At 38.8% G+C, this 24,076-nt stretch overlaps 1 protein-coding gene across 5 annotated transcripts; it reads right to left on the bottom strand.

The window, feature by feature from the left end:
* MIER3 (MIER family member 3) lies at positions 1 to 23,304 on the bottom strand. 5 transcript variants are annotated; one of them, XM_075488302.1, is made up of 13 exons: positions 23,152 to 23,304; positions 22,386 to 22,410; positions 20,029 to 20,174; positions 17,975 to 18,109; positions 16,436 to 16,556; positions 14,127 to 14,212; positions 13,854 to 13,926; positions 11,248 to 11,399; positions 10,706 to 10,787; positions 6,379 to 6,470; positions 4,332 to 4,378; positions 3,998 to 4,143; positions 1 to 3,916 (listed from the first exon to the last, which is right to left on the bottom strand). In XM_075488302.1, exons 1-13 carry the CDS (start codon positions 23,158 to 23,160, stop codon positions 3,459 to 3,461), a joined length of 1,572 nt encoding a protein of 523 aa, XP_075344417.1. In that variant the 5' UTR covers positions 23,161 to 23,304; the 3' UTR covers positions 1 to 3,458. The 5 variants fall into 5 exon arrangements, with proteins under 5 accessions (XP_075344417.1, XP_075344416.1, XP_075344415.1 ...); XM_075488301.1 differs by having other exon boundaries at positions 6,379 to 6,473; positions 23,152 to 23,303; XM_075488300.1 differs by having other exon boundaries at positions 4,332 to 4,459; positions 23,152 to 23,301.
* Positions 23,305 to 24,076: the final 772 nt, after the last annotated feature.

Genomic DNA, 24,076 nt, shown 5'->3' on the forward strand with positions numbered 1-24,076 from the left:
AGAAAGGTTTCCAGACATTTATTTCTGGAACTGTACACCAGGTATTAAAGTACAACAAATACAAAATAATGCTCAAAAAAATCAGTGTTTATGTACAAATATTAAAACCACTGCAACAATAGCGACTTCCTCTTGAACATCTGATACTAAAACACGTTCCGATTGTCACTAGATTTGTTGTTATGCACAGGGTACTTTGAACTGAGAATAACTGGAATCTCTGTTTTATTAGGAGGACTGTAACTGTTCCTACTGTATTTTACAATTGATAGTATCTTCTTCTTTCAATGAAAAATAGGAATAAAAAAAATAGTAACCTTGTCATTATTTTACAAATTACTGTATTTAGTTTCCCTGTCTGTAGACAATGTGCTTGTAATGATGGGCAAATAGTGTCCCTGTTGGTCAGTTTATCCATTAGTTTACATTCAAAGTTGAAATACTCACTAGAGACTTTGGTTAAATTAAGTAGTATCACTATGTTCTACTTGATCTGAAGTTTTCCTATATTTTTGACCCTCAGTTTTAAAAATTAAAAACAGGAAACAATTGCACAATTCATTGACCTAATTGTACACAATTTAGTACTCTTCAAACAGTATTGTACATCCTTCAAGTAAATTCAGCAGTTTGACCATGACAAGAGGAAACTAAACATTTAAAAACCTAGCATGAGAAGATGACATATGACTAACCAAAGTAAAAGTATTGCTATAATCACAGCACCAGTTATACTTCTAAATGAATCAGCTACCCTCTTCAGATTCCCTGTACATAAAAAGGATATATTTACCAACACTGCAATTGCCCATTATGGATTTTTTGGTTTGTTCATATGAAGAAAAAGTGTGGCAAAGGACAAAGAATTCATCACAGTTTGTTATAAGAATTGTGCTTCACAATCTAAGAACCAAGGCAATGTAATTTCTTCATATGGTTGCAATTCAGTTATCTTCATGCTGACTTTCAAAACGCAATTCTTTTAATAAACAGTAACAAGTTCTCCATTTAAATGTTTAAACTGAGAGAAAAATAAGTAAGTCCAGCTTTTAAAAGAAAAGTTCAATAAATAGCTATTTTACATGGATAAAGTCATAGTGGTACAAATTTATGAATGTCACATCAAGCATGCACAAAAATGTTACTATACACAGAAGTAGTCAGAAAATATTGAAATAGATATCTAAAAAGATATGAAGAATTTACATATTTACAAAATCTTGCAAATTATTGCCTCATTTTAACAAGGAATTAAAAGTAAACGATACCAGCTAGCTAGCCAACAGGCTAAATAAGATCAGCATTTAAAAATCTATTAGACTAGCCGGAATTCATTTTTCTCTCATATCATTTTCTGAATTTTGGTCAAAAGTCTTTATTAAATAACTAAAGTGTCCATTCAACTTGCTGACAACCCAAACCTTAGACAAGTCTCTGTCTACATTAAGAGCCCAGCAATGCATAGATAAACTGAATATATTACTGCATCAGCTAATGAGAATGGGCATGTTCATTTAAGTGCAACTGGTATAAGCATTCAGTCATCTTTGTATAATGATTTTTATACAGACCAGCCACTCACTGTAAACCCATAGATAAACTTGAATGTATAACAATGGAGGATTATGGCCAGTATTTTACAAAATTACATAAAATGTGTTGACTCAAAAACAAAAGAAACAAGGTACAAAGTTCAGCACAAAACACTGCAACAAGAAGCTGACAACTTGGCTAAAAATGTCAGAGTACATCACATGGCCAAGGCTACCTGTTATTTACTGTGTACTTACTAAAGTTACATATTTCAGATGTGTAAGTTAAGAACCGATTACAAAATTATCTCTACTTTTGTCCACTGTGCTAAACTAATTTGTTTTTAATATGGTAAATGTGCTACTGCGTAAACACTTCAAAGCAATCTTCATTACAATGCTGTAAAGAAAACTCCATATGCTGCATCCGAAACTCAGGATGTCAACGCAGTTCACAGTATGCATAATAAATACCCTCTTCCCTTTCAAATATTAAAGTCACTACTTTCTAATTACTCAGCATAACCTTGAAGCAACTATTAAAATATCAACAACGCAAACTTAATCACTTGAATAACGAAAACAAACTAGTGGCAATTAAATTTGTAATACAAACAGTGCAAAGAAAAAGTATGGAGGGAAAGGGGTAATCCTATTGAAGTAAAGGTTCAGATTCTCATTAAAAAACCCTGCAAGTTGCATGCTACAACATGTTACAAGCCAATACTATGTTAGGTTTGACTCTCCCGCAAGAATTAGAACAAATGTTTGCAAGACAAACTTCCTGGATGGCTACATTGCACTCAGTGTTCAAAATAAAAAATTTACTGACGTTAAATAGTTGCTTTTATGGGAAACATTTTTACTCATCCTTTCCTATTCAACCAAGGTAGTGAAGTGCCATTTTCGAGCCAATGACTTGCCAAAACAAATAAATGCAATCCACACTAAAGAAAAACTTTCCAATACATACTTCAAGGTTCTACTATTCCTATATAAACTAGATAGTCCCTCAAAACTGTAGCACTTTGAACTGCAGTGCTCCAAACAATTTAAGATGTCTTCCAAATGTAGACCATTTGTTTAGTGGTAAATCCTAAGCTGTGCAGACTGTAGCTTTATACAACATCAGCTGCCTTAGGAAAGTTAAGGTACGTGATTACATTACTCTTCAAAGTCGTGGACAAAACCCATCCGAATACAATATAGCCTAAAATGCATCTGTTCAAGCCATTAAGTAAGTTTAAAGTACACAGACACCTATGGCAGCATAATTACTTCTGTGTAAGGTAGCCATGGCCTATCATTTTGCAACAGCATTGAAGTGTAGGTCTTCACACTTTACTTAAGTCCCTTGTGCTAGCTTCCACCAAGATGAACTTGCTGTTTTGTAAACTGAAGTGCTCTAGTTTAGTATCACATGAGAGAAGGTTCCATTTAAAAAACATCCTTGTATGTTTGTGCAGTTTAAATTAAAGAAATCCATCCCTGCCTTTATAAGAAAAAAAAAAAAATGCTACATTGGGCAGGGATCAGGATCGGTACCTGTAAACATTGTTATTCCACTGCATCCATTACGGCAAAAGTAACTTAGACTAAAAAGCCACTCCAATCCGTTCAGAACTTCTGTGCTGGTTTTAAAATGGTGGCCTCCGTCTACAGGCTTTAAAAAAAATTGAAGCAGATCTTAAAGCTGCACCACAGAGTTCTCTTAGTCCCAAACTCTGCCGAACATCCTATGACATTTCCACATTTATGGACTGAAAAAAGAAATTACTCTTGATAAATCAAGATATAGTTCTATACATACAAAGACATCACTGATGTCATAAAGTTCAAACTTCCAGTGAAAGACTAAGCAAACCTGATAGCTCCCATCAAGTTTACTACTACTGCATAAAGTACCCACTGTTTAGTTTTCCACAGTCATTCTGAGTGAAGGGCAGCATGTTGGTGAAGAGCGTGGGTATTGATAAAACCATTTGTCTCATTTGCAGATAGACTGCTGAAGTCAGCCACTGAAACAGCCATTTTGGCACTGGTAATATGGTGTGTGTGGTTCTCAAAGTCCACACCAAGGTTATTTACAGAGACATCATTCATGAAAGATTCTGGGACAGCAATTCCCATTTTCAATCTCTTCGCAGGTCTTTCTGTCTCCTCACTGCACATGTTCATCGGGTTTAGCTCTGAATGATAAAAGCCAGTCTCAAATAAATTAAAACAATCACTTTCACCATTGCTAGGCAAGTTAAGCAATTCTTCTGTTCCAACAGGCACATGATTAACTGGTGCTCGGGGTAAGCTGTCCATAGGAGGAAAGGCATCATCCAAGCAATTCACGTCTGAAGTGTGGCAGACTGTAGCTACGCTATTTGTCAATGCTGGAAAAAGATGAACACAAATGCAAATGAAATAGTTGTTTGCATAGTTACAATAAAAAGATTTTTTTTTTCTTGATTTACCTGTCAACTCATTGGCAGTGATAGAGTTTAGTATGCTTAGTTGTTGATCAGGAATGGTTTCTGTTCGACTATTAGATGTTAAGGCTGACGAATGCACTGCTCCACCAAGGGCTTCTGCTTCATCTACCAAACGATCCATGTAGTCCCTAAAAGAATATTGCATCCATAATGTATTATTTAACCAGAAAACAAGGCCTAAAAATGATGATGGATTTAATGTCAGTTGCCATAGCCACTGCAGCAGTACACTGCAATGACACAAGGAAAAAAAAAAAAAAATCTTCTACATTTACCATTTGCAACAGAAAACATATTCCAAGAACGTTTTACTTACGTAACTCCTGGATGATGGTTATATCTCTTCTTTCCAAATCTTGTTTGCTGAGCAAAGTAATCATAACGTTCTGACTTTTTCCACATGTAATAGAAAGCCACACACTCAGCAACTGTTCTGGTTCTTACCTAAAAAAAGGCAAGAATAATTGACAAGATTAATGCAAAGACTTCTGTTTTGTTGTCTCCCCAGTTCCCATTTTCCTGCAATACTGTTGGTTTTATTGTTCTAGTATCTGGAACAAACCAGTTAAATTAGGAGACTTCGAAGAGATCTACAGTTTCAAGTAAGCATTACATTTGTTCTACTGTATACATTATTGGCTTTTTTAAAACTAGATTGAAACTGTATCTACAACTGAAGCATTTATATATATAAATGTATATAGCAATTTTTAAAACTATAAGATAAACTCTCTCTTAAGATGGAAAAAGCTGAGAAAATCAATGACCTAAGAGAAGTCAATGACGAAGAAGAAGCAGAAAAGACTGTGGGTACTTATTTGTCTTGGAGAAGTCCAGAACTGTGGAGGCTTTGACAACACATAACCACAACAGTAAATGCTTAAACAACAAAATAAAATTGTAGTCTTGTTGAGAAGGTATGAAGGACTCAAAAGACTCATTTTGATCTACTAATGTAGATCAAAGAGACTGTCTGTCTCTTTCCCCAAAATGGAGCTGCTATGTGAAATCAGATTCTTGGAGAAAAAGTCATTACTTCCACCTGTATTGTTATAAACTATATCCATTTTTAGGTGCAGAAACATTTCACACCATCATCAGCCCACAGTTCCAGTTTAAGTTTTACAACTAGAATATACAACTCTATCCAGATAGAGTCTGGCAGTAAACTATACTTGAGCTTAATCAAACTTACAGAAACATCAGAGGCAAATCCAGAACGCCTTGGGTGTAGTAGTAAATCTTGCTAGTTTAGACACAAACGTACCAGGCAGGGGAGGAAATTTACAGATGTCCATATGCTAGTACATAAAGTCCCAGTTAACAGCTCTTTGCAGTACAGTGATAAGGAAACATCTCTTGATAAATTTCCATGCACTAAATCTTGTCTAGCTGATACCTTCCATATATAAGTGACATCAGCTTATGCTGGGTCCCAGAACTTTCCCTAAACTTTCTGGCATTTTACCTACTTGGAAAAAAACCCCAGTGGATTTCTTAGACAAATCCTGGTCCATAGTGACAGATACATCAACCCACGTATTTTGTTGCATGTTGGAAAAAATATTTTTAAATTATTTCTTTGCATCTCTAATGAACTACTCTTTATTGGTAAGGTCCATTTAAAATCTGAACCACCCAAATATTACTTAGACAGGTTAAACCAGGTATTGAGGAGGACTAGCTGACTGTTGTTGAACAGCAACCACAACCCTATAAAGTTTACCTGAAATACAACAAAAACACCAGACTCCTAAAGAAAAAAACCTCAAGGTGGTATCAAAGCATAAAGGAGATATACAGAAAATTTGGAATCATCCATATTGCCAACTGTTACTTTTTAATTAAAAAAAAAAAAAAAAATTCCTATTCTTTAGGCACAGAGGAGTCAATCAGAAGCAACCCAGATCAAGATTAGAACTCCTTCGCTGGCCAGAAAACAAAGTACTGATGGATGACTACACTTTCTGAAAACACAAAGAGCTAAGCCTGTTTCTGTAAAATTACACCTTCCTGGTGATGAAAATAAGTTAAGTGAAGATGCATTTTCCCCTCCCACAGCCATGGTATGGAAATACTGTACTTCTAGGAGAGGCACACATTTAAAGTAAATTATAATATAAATGCATAAACGGAAGTAACGTCAACGTAAGTCGATTTCAGAGATAATACAGACTCATCTTGCAATGCCTAGCTCTTCCAATGACATTTGAGGAAAAATTAGTACAAAAATGCCAAGCTGGTTTTAATATATTGGTTCTTATTTCACTCTTCTGCATGGCTTCTGACACATCTATTGCTTGTATGGATTTTCAGGATTGTATCACCTACCCCATTCTTCCATTTGACTGTAAAATACTAACCTTGTTTTTCTGTATGAGATGAAAGTCTTTTCCATAAATCAGAAGTGCATGTTCAAAGCTTCTGCATTCTTCTTCTGTCCATGCTGTCATCTCTTCTAGACAATTACAAAAGCAGCATGATAAACTTGTTTTCACTCACTAACCTTTTACAAAGAATAAAATGTTTGTTGCTAATGGATGAATATCCAAATGCATTCTAAAAAAACCAATAGTTCAGTTATTTAGATCCATGTTCTTTCCTCTACTGTATAGCTATCCTACCTGAAATCTAACATTCTTCTTTATAAAGGTTCATAAGAGTTTGATTTCTGAAATCTTTTATCCTTGATGGCAAAGGACATTCAAAATATGTGATTTATTATTTCTTAATAAGTTTGTCATCAAAAAACCAAGGTTTGATAACATCACCGAGGTATCAGTGAGATATTTTTTCTGAATATTTCTTCTCACATAGGATACAAAGAACAGCAGTTGTTGGAAAAAAGGGTGAAGGAACAACCTGTTGTGACAGATGCCCCTGCTCTGAGTGAGCAGTACTTTGATTCAGCCATCACCAACAAGTAGGCCCGACTGAAGTCAGCCCTGCTATGCAAACCATGAGAAACGTGCTAGGCCGTATCTTCTCACAACTAAGGGGTCTAGGCTATGGCTTATCAAGAGCTAATAGTACCAGCCCGAGCTGGGACCAGCTAAAACTAAAACTGCTACAGCTGCACACCTGCACGTACAGCAAAGGGGGGGTTGACTACGAGTCAGTCACTTCACACTATAGATATCTGTAGCCCCCCCTGAGCACACTGAGCTCTCCTGTACAGCAGCAGGCTGCACAGAGGTGATCCCCCCTAGAGCGGGGACGGGACACCTCTCAAGGTTACCCTTCAGTGTTGAGACACCCCTTACCCAGCACCTGATGGCTGTAACAAGGTAAGTGACATTTTACATTAAGCCTAAAAGTATCTTGTATGCTAGCAACAGGTGTATATATATATGTATATATATCTCAAGCTATAGCTTAATTATTAGAAGTGTAGTAAGTAGTAGAGTGTTTGACTGCCGCCCAATTATTGTTAAATCATTGTTTAGTTACCATTCAATTATTGCTTAATTACAATTTAATTACCAATCATTGATTAATTATCATTTGATCATTTAATCATTAATAAAACCTTTTAGCTAATCCCATAATGATGACTTTTCTTAATAATTCACCTGCAACAAAAATTGGCATAGTTGGCAGGATGGCGGATTCAATCACTGACTACTTACAGAGGCACAGAGTTAACCCTTCACCAAAATTTTCAGATGACTGGGTGCATGAAAAGCAGGATGATTGGAATAAGGTAAAAGAACAGTTGAACCTTGTAAGAGGGAAACTGAAAGATGGTAGAGAAGGTAATAATATACAAGGTGTTGAAGAGGTATTTAAGAGCTGTATATCAGTATGCGGAATGTGAAGAACAAGAAATGAGAACGTTAGAAGATGAGGTTGAACAAAGAAAGCGACAAGAAATGCTGTTACCTCTGCGAATACACCAATTGCTTAAACAACTTGGGGAGGAAAAAGAAAAATGCAGGAAGGTGGAGGATAAACTAGAACTTATGATAATTCGAGTCCCCAACCCCACCGAGATCCTGTAAAAAATCATAAGCTAATTATTTCCCCAGAAGATTGGGATGGGGATATTTGGAAGGACCCCAATGAAGAATTTAGTGATAAAAGTGAATTAGATGAATGAGAATTTAAGGTAGCCCCTGTTATTAAAACTCAGGTATGTGCCGGACCCCAAGGGAGCAACCAGAGAAATACCATAAAGACCATTCCATGGGACCCCCTTTCAACTGGCCAATCTGCACGAAAAACATGAGCAGAAGCCTAGTGAAAGCAAGACTGAGTATCTCTGGCATGTCTCCTTAACTGGAGGAGATCATATTATGTTAGATCAGGACGGCTTTTGGGGACCAGGAGTGTTCTTGAACAAGGGACCATCCCCTAACACTGAACCACACTCTGTCACCCACCGAGTAGCGTACTGGGCAGGAGGCGCAGAACCTCAGGATAGAGGGGAGCCCACTGCTATACCAAGATCATTAAGTGAACTTTTCACTGGTGTTACAAAAGCACCCTGCCTTCAGGCTACAAACAACAGAGGTGCACGTGGTGATTACCCTATCTCTGCCCCCCAAAGCCATGAAACCACTAATAAGGGGAACCCTGGCCATTTTACAATTGTACCTCATTGCAAAAAGGGATGAAGTAAGACAAAACGTAGAACATAACGCTCAGAAGGGTCAGGATGGCCAACCCTGCCTCCAACCCATCCTGACCTGAGCAGACTTGATGCATGGCATTGTAAATCATAGTCGAGAAATGGGGTGGGATGAACCAACACCAGCAGGGCGATCCCGAGCTGACGCAGACAGCAGATGGATCCACCAAGTAAGACAGACTCCCCAGAACCCCCAACACTTTCCACAGATCTCATAAACCCTCCAGTGAGGTAGTGGACCCCCAGAAAAGGTATAACAAACCATGGAGGAAAGCCTTAGCACTAGGCATACCTCAGGTAGCCACACAGGGCCAATCGACTGGGACTACACTTAGTCTGATCCAGGTTTTTGAAAAACAAGGGATATCAGGGAATCCAAAACAAGCCAAATAACCATCTGCTCCTAAAGATCCCATGAATAACCCTTTTGTACTTCTTAAGGAGGAACTGCAAATCTTTTTTTTTTTTTTAAAAAGATAAAACCTGCAGTTTCTAAAACTGAATTTTAGTTTTACAAACAACAAAAAAAAATCACTAAGAAGGAGTAAGACTTTTAAAACCAAGTAGCTCAAACTATTTGAATAGGTCAATTTTGTCTCAAGTATTGTTGCTTTCCTATCTTGATTATGGCTTTGGGTCTATATATAATTAAGAAGGGATATTTCAGGCATCTTACATTCATAATGGTGATCCAAAAGGTTTCCATTCAGATGACATTAAAACCAATGGGGGAAAAAGGAAAAAAACACATTTAAAAACATTTCTGGAAGCAGACACCTGAACCAAGACCTTTCTGCTCCCAGATGAAGGTGATAATCATTCTACTGCAAGGCCATTTTCTTTCTCTCTCACCCCATTAATTTTGCACTCCTTACTACAGAGTTCTCAGGCTTCAAAGAGAAGAAAAGATCCCCATGGAAAGTCTCACTGTTAAGAAATTATCTTGGGAGTGATGGATTTTTAATTCTCATCTTGAGAACAGCAGTAAACTTCAGAGGGTAGAGTAAATCACAGCATAATGCTTACTCTAAGAGACAGGCACTGACAGTATTATCACCCTTTCCCATTTTCAATGAGGGTATAATAAGTCCCATCTGACCTGGGGCAGGGGGGGAGTGTGAGTACTAGTCCTCAGGACAGAATTTTGGGCTCTGAATCACAAACGGGCAGAGATATTTTTCAATACTGAAACAGGAATCTAAATCCTAGAGGGGTGTGGGATTTAGGATACAACCCTGCAACTGATACTTCCTTATCGTTTAGGTCTACACAATTTCTTCTTGCACATGACCTTTCTGAAGCACTGCTCCGATAGTCCTTATTGACCCTTTCAGCTTCACCTTAGATACTTAGCTTTCACAGTACCTAACTTGTGAACACCCAAGTTCCCTTTGGATCCAGTCCCGAGTAGGGAATATCTGCCAGAATATCAACTTATAGCAGGGCTCATACTCCATTTCTGCTTCATGCAACACATATTAATACTTTAAATTTTCATTTAAGGGAGTAATAAAGTTAGGGACAAACAAGATGGCAGCTCGTTTTCCACTGTAAACTCAAGCAAAGCTCTCCATGGTCTACCAAAGACGTATAGAACTATACAGTAGAACCAGTATAGGGTTAGCATAGCACAACGTTAACTCAGTAACGAAGAGAGTGGGGCTTATTTATATAGCCAGCTATGTTCTCCTGATTCTCGTATAAATGTCATCAGATTATATCACGATCTTAAAAACATACTGTACTGTGGGTGTGAACTGCCTTATGGGAGCAAAATCACCACTCTCCCCACCCCTCTCCTCAGTCTGTGCTATTCTTACAACAGCAATGGAGGAAAGAAGGGAAGGTGAAAAGCTGATCCTGCAACTTTTATACAAGTTGCAAACTTCTCTAGCAGGAATTTCCAACTGGCCAACAATCAGATTATACCTAATCTGTGCTAAAAACATCATGGAAAGGGATGTTCTCATCAACCTGATTCTTACTCAAGGTTTTTCTACACAACTTTTATTCTTTTTTTTCAAACGCACATTTCTGAAAAACCAGGTACTCTCTCTTACCCTGAGATGCCTTTCCATTTGAGCAGTACCTCTCAATTGCTTCTTTAACATTATGGCTACTCTTGAGAAGTTCATACAAAGCCTATAAAACAGAAAAAGTCTTTAGAAAGAGTCAAAGTTTGCAAATATCCAATCTAGACTTCTAAAACTAGCCTTTCAGTGAGCATATCTAATGTAAAAAAAGAGGATTTACCTTTATACATGATGAAAATTTTAAAATAACAACCAAAAGCAAAACCATCCAAAAGTTGAGGCAAGGTTCAATTAAGAAAATGTAAAACATTATATGCAATTATTAAAAAAGCTGGATTTGTCAACAGCACGGCAATCAGAAACATCACAGAACACAACACTGCCAACATTCAAACACTCGTAATTTTAAGCATGTGCTTAAAATTACAAATAAGATCCTGATCCCAATAACATCTAATTAAAAAAAAAAGAAATTGAGTATTGCTGCCTTTATAATACAAGGCAGAGAAAGAGAACACATATTAATTACAAAGCAATGTGTCACAAATGGAACAGGATATAAAACATACTTGTTCATTGTCCCGTGTATGCAGACCTTCAGGAATTCTGCCAACCATTTTTTCATTTCCTGTTCTTAAGGAGGTTTCAAAAAGGTATTCTTTAACTTTACTTTCTGAGATCACATCAGGTTTCCAAAGTAAATGGTCTTCATTTTCATAGGCTGTTAAAACAGAAATCCATTAATGCCAGGTGTGACATTTTTAAGGCTGTAACATTAAAAGCTATTTCACAAAGACAAGGAACAGGAACATAGAAGTAATCAAATCAAGCACCATCATGCCACTTTTAAACTGCAGCTCACTTTTTCCCCCCAAAAGCCTCAGTTAAGAGAAAGACTCTGCAGTGTGACATGGCGAAGAGATTCAGGTTCCACGAGGATGAGATAAGGGATGGAACTCTTGAGATAGGAGTCTTGAGAGAAGCAGCTTGTTAACAGCTAGATGATTCCAGTCAAATTATGCATATGTATTCATCGTCTTCATATAAACAAACTAGCAAAACCATTCACAGTTTTATTCATCTGTTTTCAAAGAATAAACTAGTTTACAGCACAAGAGTGTAGGATATTACTTTAATATTTCAAATATTACATGTAAAAAAAAAAAGAGGAGGTGGCTAATTGGTCATTTTCAACTAAAATTTGCCAAAAATTACTTAACAGAATGGAAATCTAGGTCTCTGTGGTAATTTGTTTTTCCATTCACTAACAACTGAATGCTGTTAAGAACTTGTACATTGCATACTTCACAAGCAATCAGGACGTACAGTCCTCCTTCATAGTACACTGAAATCATGTGTGCACCACTTAAGTACCTTATTTGAAAGACAATGTATCAGAAATACGCAAGAGCTGTCCTGAACCTTTTTTGGTCTGTGCACATTTCAGTTCTAGATTAAACTATAAATCTTTTACTCTGATCAATAGATGTGATTAACATAGCACATAATGTTCCACGTACTCTCTTGGTGATACAGTATTAGACAGTTACTCAATTCAAACACACAAGCATAATGGCTGTTACAGTGGAAGAGATGAAGGTTCTCAAATCTCTCATAAAACTGTAGGAAACAATATTAAGCTAATGTGAGGAACAAAATTGCATCTCCTTTGAAAGTTCTGTTACAGCTTAAGAACATGGAAAGCTTTCAAACAGACATGTTACAAGTGTAAAGTTTATAGAAGAGCAGAACTGCCTTCTAGCACAATTCTGGTATCTGGGACTACACAGCAGAAATATAAGCCCTTGTTCCAGGTCCAACCTCTCCAAGCACTGCTGATGCTCAGCTTCAACCTCCTTTATCAACCAAGACAAGCCAGCACTTCTTGCTGGAGTCCATGACTGATAATCTCAAGAGGAGCTCCTTGGGCTCTCCGATCTGGGAGCTACCTCTTTGCTCTTAGCCATGCCAGCAGACAAGACTCTCACTGGTTCTCTCGAGCACCAGCTCATTCCACAAAAAATTGTCAGATTAACCCCTTCCTGGTCATCCTCTGGTTATTGGCCCTTCTTTAGTTCTTTGCTGAGAAGTCAAGATGTGTAAAGAGTAAAAGGACTACCCAGATAAATCTGGTTCTTACTCCTCCATTTCTTACAACCCATAAGCATCATGCTTGAATCTTAGAAAATAGGAGACTTCCCTAGGTCTCCTAAGCAACCCAAGAGCTGTCCACTTGCTAATGCTTCCAGCTCCATCCATACCAAACATTATTCTTCTCTACTGAAAAGGATCATTCTTCAAAAAAGCAGTTGGTAATGGTGAAAACACTTGATACACTTCACTAGAATAATATTCCCATGTAATGTTACAGTTTGAACACAAGTAACTTACAGAATATTGAAAATTTACAGAAAAAAACAGAATGCCCTTCATTTATTAACATATCCCCCAAACTGTTCCTTAATTTCACAGCTATTCCATCCATGAGCAAATTTCTCTCATTATCTGCTTTTTGCATTCCACAGCTATATTTGCTATACTTTTCTCATAGTGAAGGTTTCTAAAGATACCAAATAAAACTGTATTAAATAAGTTATTTGTTCTACTCTAGCACAATTGCAGTTTTTAACCTAAATTTACATCAGAATAACATCATACTTAAAACATCATATTTTTAAAAGACAGTGTATCAGGACCTCCATCTTCTACTCATGCTATAGAAATTTAAAATAGTTTATTGCTTTGTTGTCCATATGCATTTTGTAACCTACACTGTTGTGCTTGCCAAGAAACAAGCAAAGAAAAATACTGTTTTGAAGACCGTCAATGTAAACTAAGTTACATGCTCATAGCCTAGTTATGATACTCTGATGACAATACTTCCTTCTTGACTCACAGTTTGTTGCCTCCTAATATTACTAGATACTTCAGAATTAACACTTTAATCCAGCCTCCGATGTTTTCTTGAGGATGTCCTCTCAAAGTTGAAGAATCACATTTCTGAGATATAATTATGTGGTTGTGTTACTTCAGTTTTCCAGTGCCTTTATTTTTTTTAACGTCTCTGAGACTTTAACTAAGCCATTGAATTTACCTTATAAACTTAAATAACATTTTCCCATCAACTGCTATGTATAAACATAAAATAAAGAGTAAAACAGTCAGAAGAACTTACCCTTTTCATCATCACTGTATCTGCCAAGGTAAGGTGGAATTTCAGCCTGGTACTGTGAACCAACCATGATTTCCTGAAGACGTTACAAAAATGAAAACAGAAAGGTATTAATTTAATATTTTGAGTATGGAAGCATTAAAAATGCCATTAACCTGGCATTTGGCAGAGAATTCCACAATTAAGGTACTATTATAGATACGTATTACAAATCTTAATGCATTTCACAATTAACAGTAAAGTTTTAAAAATTTTTTTTAAAGATATAATTATTACCTTTCTCAGATCTTCAGATGAATTACCATTGTCTGCCTCTACATCTTCACCATCTGATTCCTTATCTCCATCACACGTAGTGTTTGCTTCAGACACAAAGAAGCTTGTTTTTAGCTAGGAAGAATTTTCAGTTCAAACACAGAACTACAAGATATCCTTTACTTCTGAAAGAAGCACCTGCTTTTATTCTGGGAGACACTTATCATGAGTCTGTTAATCTACATTTCTATCAAACTAGCATGAAGGCACTGGTACTTGTATACTGCAGAACTGAAACATTTATCATCACTGCAACTGAGACAATCTACTATATTTCTAACAGTCAAAAGGAAATGAGATCATTTTTCTTCATCAATTTTCTCCAATAAAGGCTTATACCTTACAGAAAAGGCACGAGAAAACCGGAAAACTTCCAGGGCTATGACTTAGCCTCTGGTTAATCACAAAGAAAGTAAAGTTGAAGGTACATCTTTATTACCTACTAAAACCTTTCATGAGAAGTTTTAATGGGCATTCACATTAACAGTCCTTTAAACAAGGCTGCCACAGCATGGAGTGAAGATACAGGAGAGACAGACAAAATGGAATAAGCAAAAGACAGCAAAGACTGCTTATTCCTCTTTTATCTTTTTTTTTTTTCTTAGGAAGAAATACAGCCGAGCACTCCAAGCAATTCAAATGCAGTACTCCATAGAAGAACTCATATTTTAGAATCTGGAATGCTGTGGTACTGGGTTCTGAAGGAATTCTATTTTTATAGCTGTATAATCCCCGGCAGAATGGAATCTACAGTTCTTATACGATTAAAGCTATTTTGCATTCTCAAACTTCAGAAACAACATGCTCATGAATAGGGTTGCAATTTTAGCTTCATCACAACTAAACAGAATCATCAACATCAGAGACAATATCCAAGACTGTATGGACTGAGGCTCTTCTTCTGTAGTCATTACTATAATCACCAGTCTATCTCTTTTTGTTGTTAGAAGTAGCAAGCAAGAAGCTAACCTGAATGCATAAAATAACAATACGCCTGGACAATCATAGGCAATTATTTTTTCCAATTAATGCAAATTTGATAAAATAGCCTGTATTATGTATTAGACATGTTTATCTTAAAACTTAATGTTATCTCAGTATCTGAGAAGTGGACAGAGATCAGAAAAAAAGATGAAACTGCCAACAGCACAGAGAACTGACATCTCCCTCCCTGAAATGGTAGATATTTGATTTTAACATGTCCAGCCAAAAGTTCTAATAGAGAAAGTAACATTCTGATAGAAAACCATGATAGATGAAAACAAAGATGACTGTTTCTTAATCATCAGTAAGATGAGGGGCTAATCATTTTTTCTATAAAGCTGCCACACTTTCAGTGTCATATTCATTAACAGTTCACAAGCAATGTTTAAGTGCCAGCAAGTTTGGGGTTTACTTAACTGAAAAAAGGGCATTATAATTTTTAAGGTTTTTGTATCTCTCTTTCAACACAAATGTCTTGTATTTATTACACAATCAGCAGCATGCAAAGGGCTACGATTGCTGATGACTGAGGCAGCACATCCCCTTTAACATTGCCCTTCTCTAGAGGAATGAAATCCCCCAGCAATAGCTTAAGATACCTGCCAAATTAAAACTGTGATAGAAATCCTCCACATTGTTGTAACTCTAGCACACCAGTGAACAAATGAGCTGCAACCAGTGAGGCAATGAGGAATATCTCATCCAGGCTGGATAACTGAACCACCGGTTCTCAGATCTTTCCCATAATAGCTCTGTGGGTAGTGAAATTTTGGTGGTCATAGTTCTATACGCCCCATCCCATATAAAACCTCTTTGGCTCACCCCATGAAGTCCTATGGAAGAGTGTTGAGTGTGTGAAGGGAAATAATCACAAAGAAACCGCATCCCAGTTCACATCCACAGGCTGCATGGAGGACTCACTGGCTTAAAAGCAGCAGCAAAAATTTTAGTAGAGAAACACTAACTGAAAAGAACGGGTTACATATTCATGTAATTCACTAACATATTGAAAATCATGAAGGGTGTTCCTCAATACCACAGTAACTATTAATTATGAAGTTATTGTATTTGTTGAGAAATTAATTTGACTTGTGCTTTGAGCACAGTACCAAATATTAGTAATCAGTAATACCAACCAAAGACACTATTTATGTACAACATCCCGCAAAGCACTCTCTCCATTCCTGGTAAAGTCAGCACTACTCTGCAATTTTGATATCTTAAGCTACGAAGCTATATATAATGCTAAAACTTTTTGAGTACTACTATAAAATTAGGTTTCCTACATCTTAATGGCCGAGGAAAGAAGTCAGTAGCCTCATGTGAAGTAACTGATGGTGTCAAGTCATCAGCAGAGGACTGTGTTTCTTCATCATCACCCGACAAGAGGTCTTTAGCGATTTCCTCCTGTATCGTTAAAATAAAAAAATAAAACCTCAGACTGGCTATTAAGTATAGACTGGTGAGCATTTAGATTCAGCAAACTGTAAGTCTCATTAATTAAAATGAATTATTTTACCGTAAGTAAATTTAGCAGACCATACTCCCTTAATTAAAAAGCTAGTTTGCTCCTTCTAAATCTAAGAACAAATACAATCATTCATTTCAGTGTTGAACACAGGGATTCATTTCCCCTTTGTCTTCTATTAAAATAAATGCACAAGAAGTAACTTCTGCATGCATCAATCTCAGATGTTCCTCCAACTGCTTCCAATGAAAAATGCCAGTGGAAACTGCCTCAAATCTTTACAATTCTGTCATTCTTTGCATCACAGATATACTGAAGCTTTAAAAGGCTGTTACCCCTTAAACTTTGGGAAAAAAAAAATAGAACAGCCAGGCACTTTTGTAGACTTTTGCTAGGAGGACAGTTACAGATAACAGACAACCTGTTATCTTCTCAAAACACAAAAAAATTGACTTTTCTGTAGGTTAAAAAAAGACAGTAAGAAAGAAAAAACACACTTCCTCCACTAGCAGACACGTTTGAACCCCTCTGTATAGAGGTTAGGAAGGGAAAGAACTGCATTAGACAACAAGCCGACTACATTTTTGTAGCCTCAACACAATCGTGAATCCTAATGAGAATCAGATGTGCAGAGCCATCATTATACCCTACTTTCTGCAGAGTTTACCATTACATCATACTCACAGAAAGTAAAAAAAAAAAAAAAAAAAAGATATATACTTACTACCTACATACTTTATAATCCAAACTACTAGCTGCATAACCTTTATAGCCAAAAATCAGATTAAAATCTCAGAATTCAAAGTTAGCTTGCAAATCACAAAAAATGAAGTTTCAGGTTTTTACATCAGCAATGCAACACATACAGTCACTGTACATAAAACACTCTCTCTCACACTCTCCGAAGTTGAGATCTTTCCAAATAATATGCATTTGAAAGCAACGTTGCAAAGCATTCAGGAGTGCGTTTTCAAGTTATCCACAAACGTTTTGATACTTCACACGTGTGTTGGAAGCCAGAATTATTATTTCTGGACATTGCATACATTATCAAAAAATCCACTTCTATTAAAAAACCCCCACCTATTTAAAGTTCTTTGGATGTGTTCTAGAAGAACCGTTAACTTATGCATTTCTCATTTGTAGTAACACAGTGCCACTAACATTGCTATGCATTTGTAAGTGTGATAATTATAATTAGAATCAGTTCCTCAATATCCTTGAAAAAGAATGAATTCAGAGTAATATTGTACAAGGATACACATTTTGTAGCATCAAGAGATAGTAAAACATAATTTAAGGTCACGTGGATTTCTGCTTTTAAACCGTAATACAGGGGAAAATGGTTCTGACTTACTTTATCGAGAGTCATATCTGGGAGTTCATCTGCAAGTTCACTTGGAGAGCTATCTGCACTGGAACCTGCCATAACTGGAATCGTGGGTTCATAGCCATAGAATGCCAGTAAATCTTCCAATGGCATGTTTCCTTCCTAATACAAGAGGATTTACAAACATTTCAACATATTGCCAAATACTTGTAAACAGTTCAGGCCTAAAAGGATAAGACATATTTTGAAGAACAAAAGTAAAAAACAAAGAAAAACTTAATTGAAAGCAGAAATCTTGATTAAAGATCTAAAATATTTTCAGGCACAGTACTGAAATAATTCATAACCATGTCTCTCGGCATATAGTGAAGTTCCATCGAGCTACTGAAGAAAACTGTTTACTGGATGAAACTAAAGAGTAATTATTAAAAATTTGCTCCCTATCTGATTCATACTGTAGAGCACGATTTGCCTATATTTCTTCAAGACAGAAGATACCCTAGAAACACTAACAACCCCCCTACAAGAGAGAAATGCAGAAAAACTTGAAGACTTTAGTCTCATAGTTAGAGCTGCAAGTATGCAAAAACCCACAAAAGTAAACTAAAATAGCAATTTTTAAGCCCTCCTTTCCATCTCCTGCATGATATATTTTATAATGACCATTGAGAAGGTAATAGGAGAAACACAGCTAATTATACAGAAGGCAAAAATCAAGAGAAAAGCTTTATTTATAACTTGTTTCTTCCAACAGCTTTTGATCAAGTGATTTTAATAAGTATCATCATACTTGCATCCTAATACAATTAATGAAACAGTAACAGTGGAGATTTTTTCAGTTACCTGATTCAAGCCAACAAAATATTTTAAATGTTTTCCAGTATTTATACCTTTAAAAGTTGTATTACCTTTAAAAATTTCTTATTGAACTCATACACTGATTAAATTACTTGTTTTCTTTAGTCAGCTAAGGTCTTAGTCCTGCAAAGACTTTTCACAATGGGTAAATGTAAACTCACGTCCAAGTCTTTCCAGGATCAGGACCAAGTAATAAAGTGTTTAAGATGAGTGGCTCTCAGTTCTTCTTCCTTTATTATAGAAGCAGTAAGATAATTTTGTGGAGTAACAACTCCATTTTAACCACCAGACTTGGCAAGCTGCTTCGCTACTATAATGGCAAGTTCATTATCAGCGAAAATGTAATTGTAAAGGTAGAAGGACAAAAAAAAAAAATCAGGAGTATAAACACAGTCAACTCCACATTTAGAAAATTTGTTTTTACATGGACTACAAAAACACAGCCTCATATTTGATGCTAAAAATTACACTTTCCTGGAACTCTGTTGATCAAGATCTGCAGTTATGCTGAGTGGTGTAAGTGGGTCACTGAACAGTAATGCAAGCAGCATCAATTTGTGGGTGTTCAGCATTCAGCAGGCATTTAAAATGGATGATGCCCTGCCACAGATGAACAACAGGTGTAAATACGAAAAACATGTAATTAAAGAGTGTAAAATTGAATAGGAAAAGCCAAGGAGCACACTGGTCATTTTGTACACCCACTGAATGCCAAACTGATGAAACTAAGACACAGAACTACCACTTACACAGCAAATGAATGTGATCCATCATGCCTAAAACAGGACTGTTTGTTTGCATATTGGAAAAGCAAAACCTGATCAACAGAATGAAATACAGCTAGCTGTCACTTAATAGTATGCAAAATGTACAGTTTCAACTTATATCCAACTTATAAAACTTAGAAGTGATAAGTGATATTAGATGATAGGACTCTAAAGCCTGCTTCAGTGATTTCCCTACCAAAGTGAAAGGACTACTAAATGAAAAAGAACACAAACTTAACACTAACATCTTTGAGAAGCCAAATTCAGCCTTTTTGTGAGGATGCACTGCTATATCCTAATCAAACCTGATTTTCTTTTCTTTTTTTAAACAAGCTGCAAAGGCATGTTGCGGGAAACTGCATTATATAATACAAACTGAAGAACGGGTTGAGTGTTCTTTTCACTAGAAAAGTTATAACACGTATGGACATTTAAAAGACAGTGAGTCACTCTTACCTTTTCTAAATCTTCAATTTCAGAGCTGAAATTTTTGCTTTCTTCCATCATTTCCTCTTCTTCAAGAGTTCGCTCATCATCATAATCGTGTACCAGCATTTCAGCAGATGGGTCAAAGTCATGATCCTCAGATGATAAAGAGCCAACTATTAAAAAAAACTCATTTGAGTTATTTTTTTTCTATACCAACATATGAAATTAAATCACAGAAAAAAATACAGTTGCATGAATTCTTTTACATACAGGGTCAGAACTCTCAACGGAATAACTGGAACAAAGTCCTAACTACTTGACAAATTCAGCTGTTTTAGCTGGTCTTCCCTTTTTGTATTTGTAAGTAATAGATGCAGTTTTCTCTCTTGCAGTAGACAGTACTTGGGAGAAGTACCTAAACTACTAAAACAGTTTCAGAAAGTACAATCCCAAATTAGTATTTTACTGAATAAAAGATTGTTCAAAACATCCTTGAAATCATCATCAAGGTACAAAGCACATGTGTCACAAGATTTCAGATGCTGCAAGACTAGGATTTATAGACTCTGATTCCATTTATTATTTATATGTTAACAAGCACAGTTTTTCACTGGTAAGCAGCTAACTTACGTTATGAATCGGCTTCCTACTAACAGCAACATAAACAGTGAGACTCACTTCAGATTACTTTAGCCTCACAGATCGATCTTTTATTAAAACTCATTTAATTCTTAGCATTTGATCTAGAAAGGAAGAATGAACATAGCAGAGTCTCAAGAAATATTGAGGAAAATATATCAGAAATAACAAAATGCTTCTAATGGATCACATTAATTAACAAGCCATTGTGACAGCTCTGTGGTCCAACAGACACTTTTTCATTACTCAAGAGAATACTCGTAAGTCATCAAAAAAGTACTGTTATTAAGTGCATTTTGTCAACTGTTAGAAAGGTTATTAGATTAAAAAAGTTTTAAAGATGCAAACATTCTGCACTGCAAAGTCCGTGTTCTACAATGAAAATCACTGAATTACAGGGTTTTGTTCTTTAATGTTCACTTTCTTATGGCTTTCAGGATGGAGAAAAGAAACAGATTAGTATATTTCTCTTTCACTTCTAGTTTCCTCTTCTAGTTCTTATATACTAGTGCTCTGTTGCAATCCTTGGCTTACAAGCAGCAAAGAACAGGTTTATTAAAGCATGTAAGAACTTCTCCAGAAGTTTTGAAGGAAATAGCTACAAATTTTCAATCCTCTTCAAAAAAATAAAGCAGTATCCCTCTTTGCACTGCTTCCAGCCTTGAAAGAGACTATACTAACACTTCTGAGTCTTAAAGCATCTAACTAATTTTTCAGCAATTATGCTAAGTGTTCGTTCCTTATATGCAGGTAATTAAAGTAAACTGTCTGTTTAGCTCGCTTGAGACAATACCGTGAAAGTTCATAATATCATACTGCAGAGAAATATTCAGGCCAAAAAAATGCTTTTTATTCACATGCTATTCATATTACGGTCTCATAGAACTTTCAGTATAGCCAATAACACTACTCCAATTACAATAGTGACATTATGCGTTAAATTTTCCTGCTGTTGGCCATCACATCCTTATCCAGTTTTAAGGAAGTGCCAACTGCCTCAATCTAATATATATTTTTATATATATGTGTGTGCTCAAGATTATTACTTCTAATTGCTGTTCTAACATTTTATGTTTGAGTAATTCAAGTGGAAGTTCTATTCCACTCACAGACTTTAGATAAAAAAGTCCCACTTCTTTAGTAGCTCTGAATGCTCAATATCCCATTTAAAATATTTAAAACCTTATTCAAAAATAGAAGCTCAATAAATTTCATAAGAGTAGTTAAAAAGATGACAAACAGCCAATGCAGAAGGCAGTGACAAAGAAGCAAATATCCCCAAATATTTGTTCGAGAGTAGCCCTGCTACTAACTGTGCTTGCTTGTGTAAAGTACTCCAAAGAACCTTAACAGCAGTTAAGGCCTCAAAAATTGCTTATCATTATGATTTTAAACATTTTTTGTTATTATCAAGAAGTAAAAAATTTACACAAGCCTGTAGTTATCAGCAACAAGAGAAGCAGTCTCTCTCCAGGCTACATGGCTTTACTGAGATGCTGACTTAAAAGTGCTACAAAACTTTGTTTTCATTTTGGGTTCCGAGCAGCCAATTACTAACTGCAACCGGAGTTAAGGGAAGGACTCCACAGCGCACATCTCCTTCTCTTAAAAATCTGGCAGGCAGGTAATTGCGTGGACGTGAGCGCTAGGAAAGCTACGGGGGAACAAAATTGGGAAGGAGCAAGGAGAGAGCAGCGCGCGGGTGGCAGGCCGGGTGCCGGAGCGGGAGGTGGGCGAGGACGAACCTGGGCTCGAACTCCCAAACGAAGCCTGCGGGGAGAAGAGAGAGAGCGAGGTGAGAGCGGACTCCCTCCGGCCCAGCAGCTGGCAGGGGTCTTCATTTCATGCTCCCCCTCCTCCGCCGCCGGCCACTGCGTCCCGCCCTGTTGGCCCCTCCATCCCGTCCACTCTCTCCCATCCCTCTTTCCCTCACTCGCTCGGTCCCCGCCTGCCGCTCTCCTTCCCTCCTCCTCCTCCGCTGGCAGAAGCCCCCCAGGAGCCGCGCCCGGCCCGGCCAGAGCTCCCGCTCCCTCCGGCCCTGGCCGGGCGGGACATGACAGGGGTACGCAGCGGCGGAGGCAGCCGGACCGGCCGCCGCCTCTTCCCCGCTCCCAGCCCGAGGCTCGCTCCTCCTCCCTCCCGCCGGGCGTTTCTCCATCGCCCGCGCTGCGGCGGCGCCGCCGCCGGCCCGTCCCGCGCCTCCCGGGGCCCGGCGCGGCGGCCGCGCCCCCCTCCGCGCCCGGCCGCGGCCTGTCGGCCGCCCGCGGGCTGCGAACCCGGCACCCGCGCTGCGCGGCGCCCCCCGTGCGGCCTAGTCGCGCAGGCTCCCGCTGCCCCGGCGCCGGCGGCTCCGCCGGCCCCCCCCGCCGCCCCGCCGGCCCCTCCGCGCCGCCGGGCCGCCCCAGAGGCGCCTTACGGGGATGTCGAGGCCGGCGCGGGGGGCCTGCCGGCGGCGGGGCCCCGTGGGGAGCCAGCCGAACCCCGGCCCCCAAGCCCGCTTTCCCCGCTCACCTCCGCCATATTGGGACGATCGGGCTGAGGAACAGCGCTGCGCCGAGTGCCCGGATGGGGCCGCTAAGCCAATGGCAGCCGCCGAGCCCCAGCCGGAGCCGGCCGGGGAGGGAGCGGAGGGGCCGGCGGGACCGGGCTGGGGCGGAGGAGGCGGCGCCGGGGCAGGGACGGCGCCGGGACCCCACCTCCGGCGGCGCCGCGGCCTCCCGCCCCGGCCGGGTAGGGCGCTCTGATCGCCCCGGCCCGCCGCGCCCCGGCCCTGCCCCGCCCGGAGAGGGCGCTCGGCGCCCGCCGCCGAGCCCAGGCCGGAGGGGCGCGGTGCCGGCCCCCACCCGCCCCGCTCGGGGAAGCCTGGGCTGGCAGAGGCTGCCCGCCCCGGGGCGAGCCGAGCGGGTAACCGGCGGGGCCCTCGCCGTGCTGTCGCAGGGGCCCCGAGGCTGGCTGGAGCGCGGGTAACTCGGACACCTCCCGTCTCGGTCAGCGAGTCTGTGGCTGCCGCGGCTTGCCGTCCTGTGCCGGGGCCGGGAATGCCGTGCGGGAACCGTAGCCGGCTGTGTCACCTGCGCTTGACTCGGTATCGAGCTCCTTTCTAGGTGCTGGTGTGGAGGAGAGTTAGCAGTTACACTGGCACCCAACATCGAAGTGTCTGGAGCAGGAAACAAAATGTCAGAGCCTTCAAACCTTCCTGTTGTTGGTTCCCTGCTGTGGCTTAAACAGAGAAAGTGAAATTTACTTTGCAGTGGGTTTTTCTATTGAAAAGTTGAGGCATTTTACATGCAAGTAATACCTGTCCCATTTTTTGGTGGTATTTTTTGTCCCGGTGCACATGAAGTGGGAATTGGGTCGTTTTCAGCTTGATTTCTTTATCCCAGGCTATAAAGACTCATGCTTTTAATTTTGGAGTCAAATGTTTCTGCTTCTGGCC

The sequence above is a fragment of the Mycteria americana genome, chromosome Z, assembly GCF_035582795.1.
Source record: "Mycteria americana isolate JAX WOST 10 ecotype Jacksonville Zoo and Gardens chromosome Z, USCA_MyAme_1.0, whole genome shotgun sequence".
NCBI classification, from domain to species: Eukaryota; Metazoa; Chordata; class Aves; order Ciconiiformes; family Ciconiidae; genus Mycteria; species Mycteria americana.

What these genes read in the sequence shown, in the direction of transcription:
- MIER3 (XM_075488299.1), bottom strand. An exon ending in CAGATATGACTCTCGATAAA is followed by an intron (nt 16,557 to 17,974) that starts GTAAGTCAGAAC and finishes TTAACGATACAG; the next exon opens with GAGGAAATCGCTAAAGACCT. An exon ending in ATACACGGGACAATGAACAA is followed by an intron (nt 10,788 to 11,247) that starts GTATGTTTTATA and finishes TCTGTTTTATAG; the next exon opens with GCTTTGTATGAACTTCTCAA.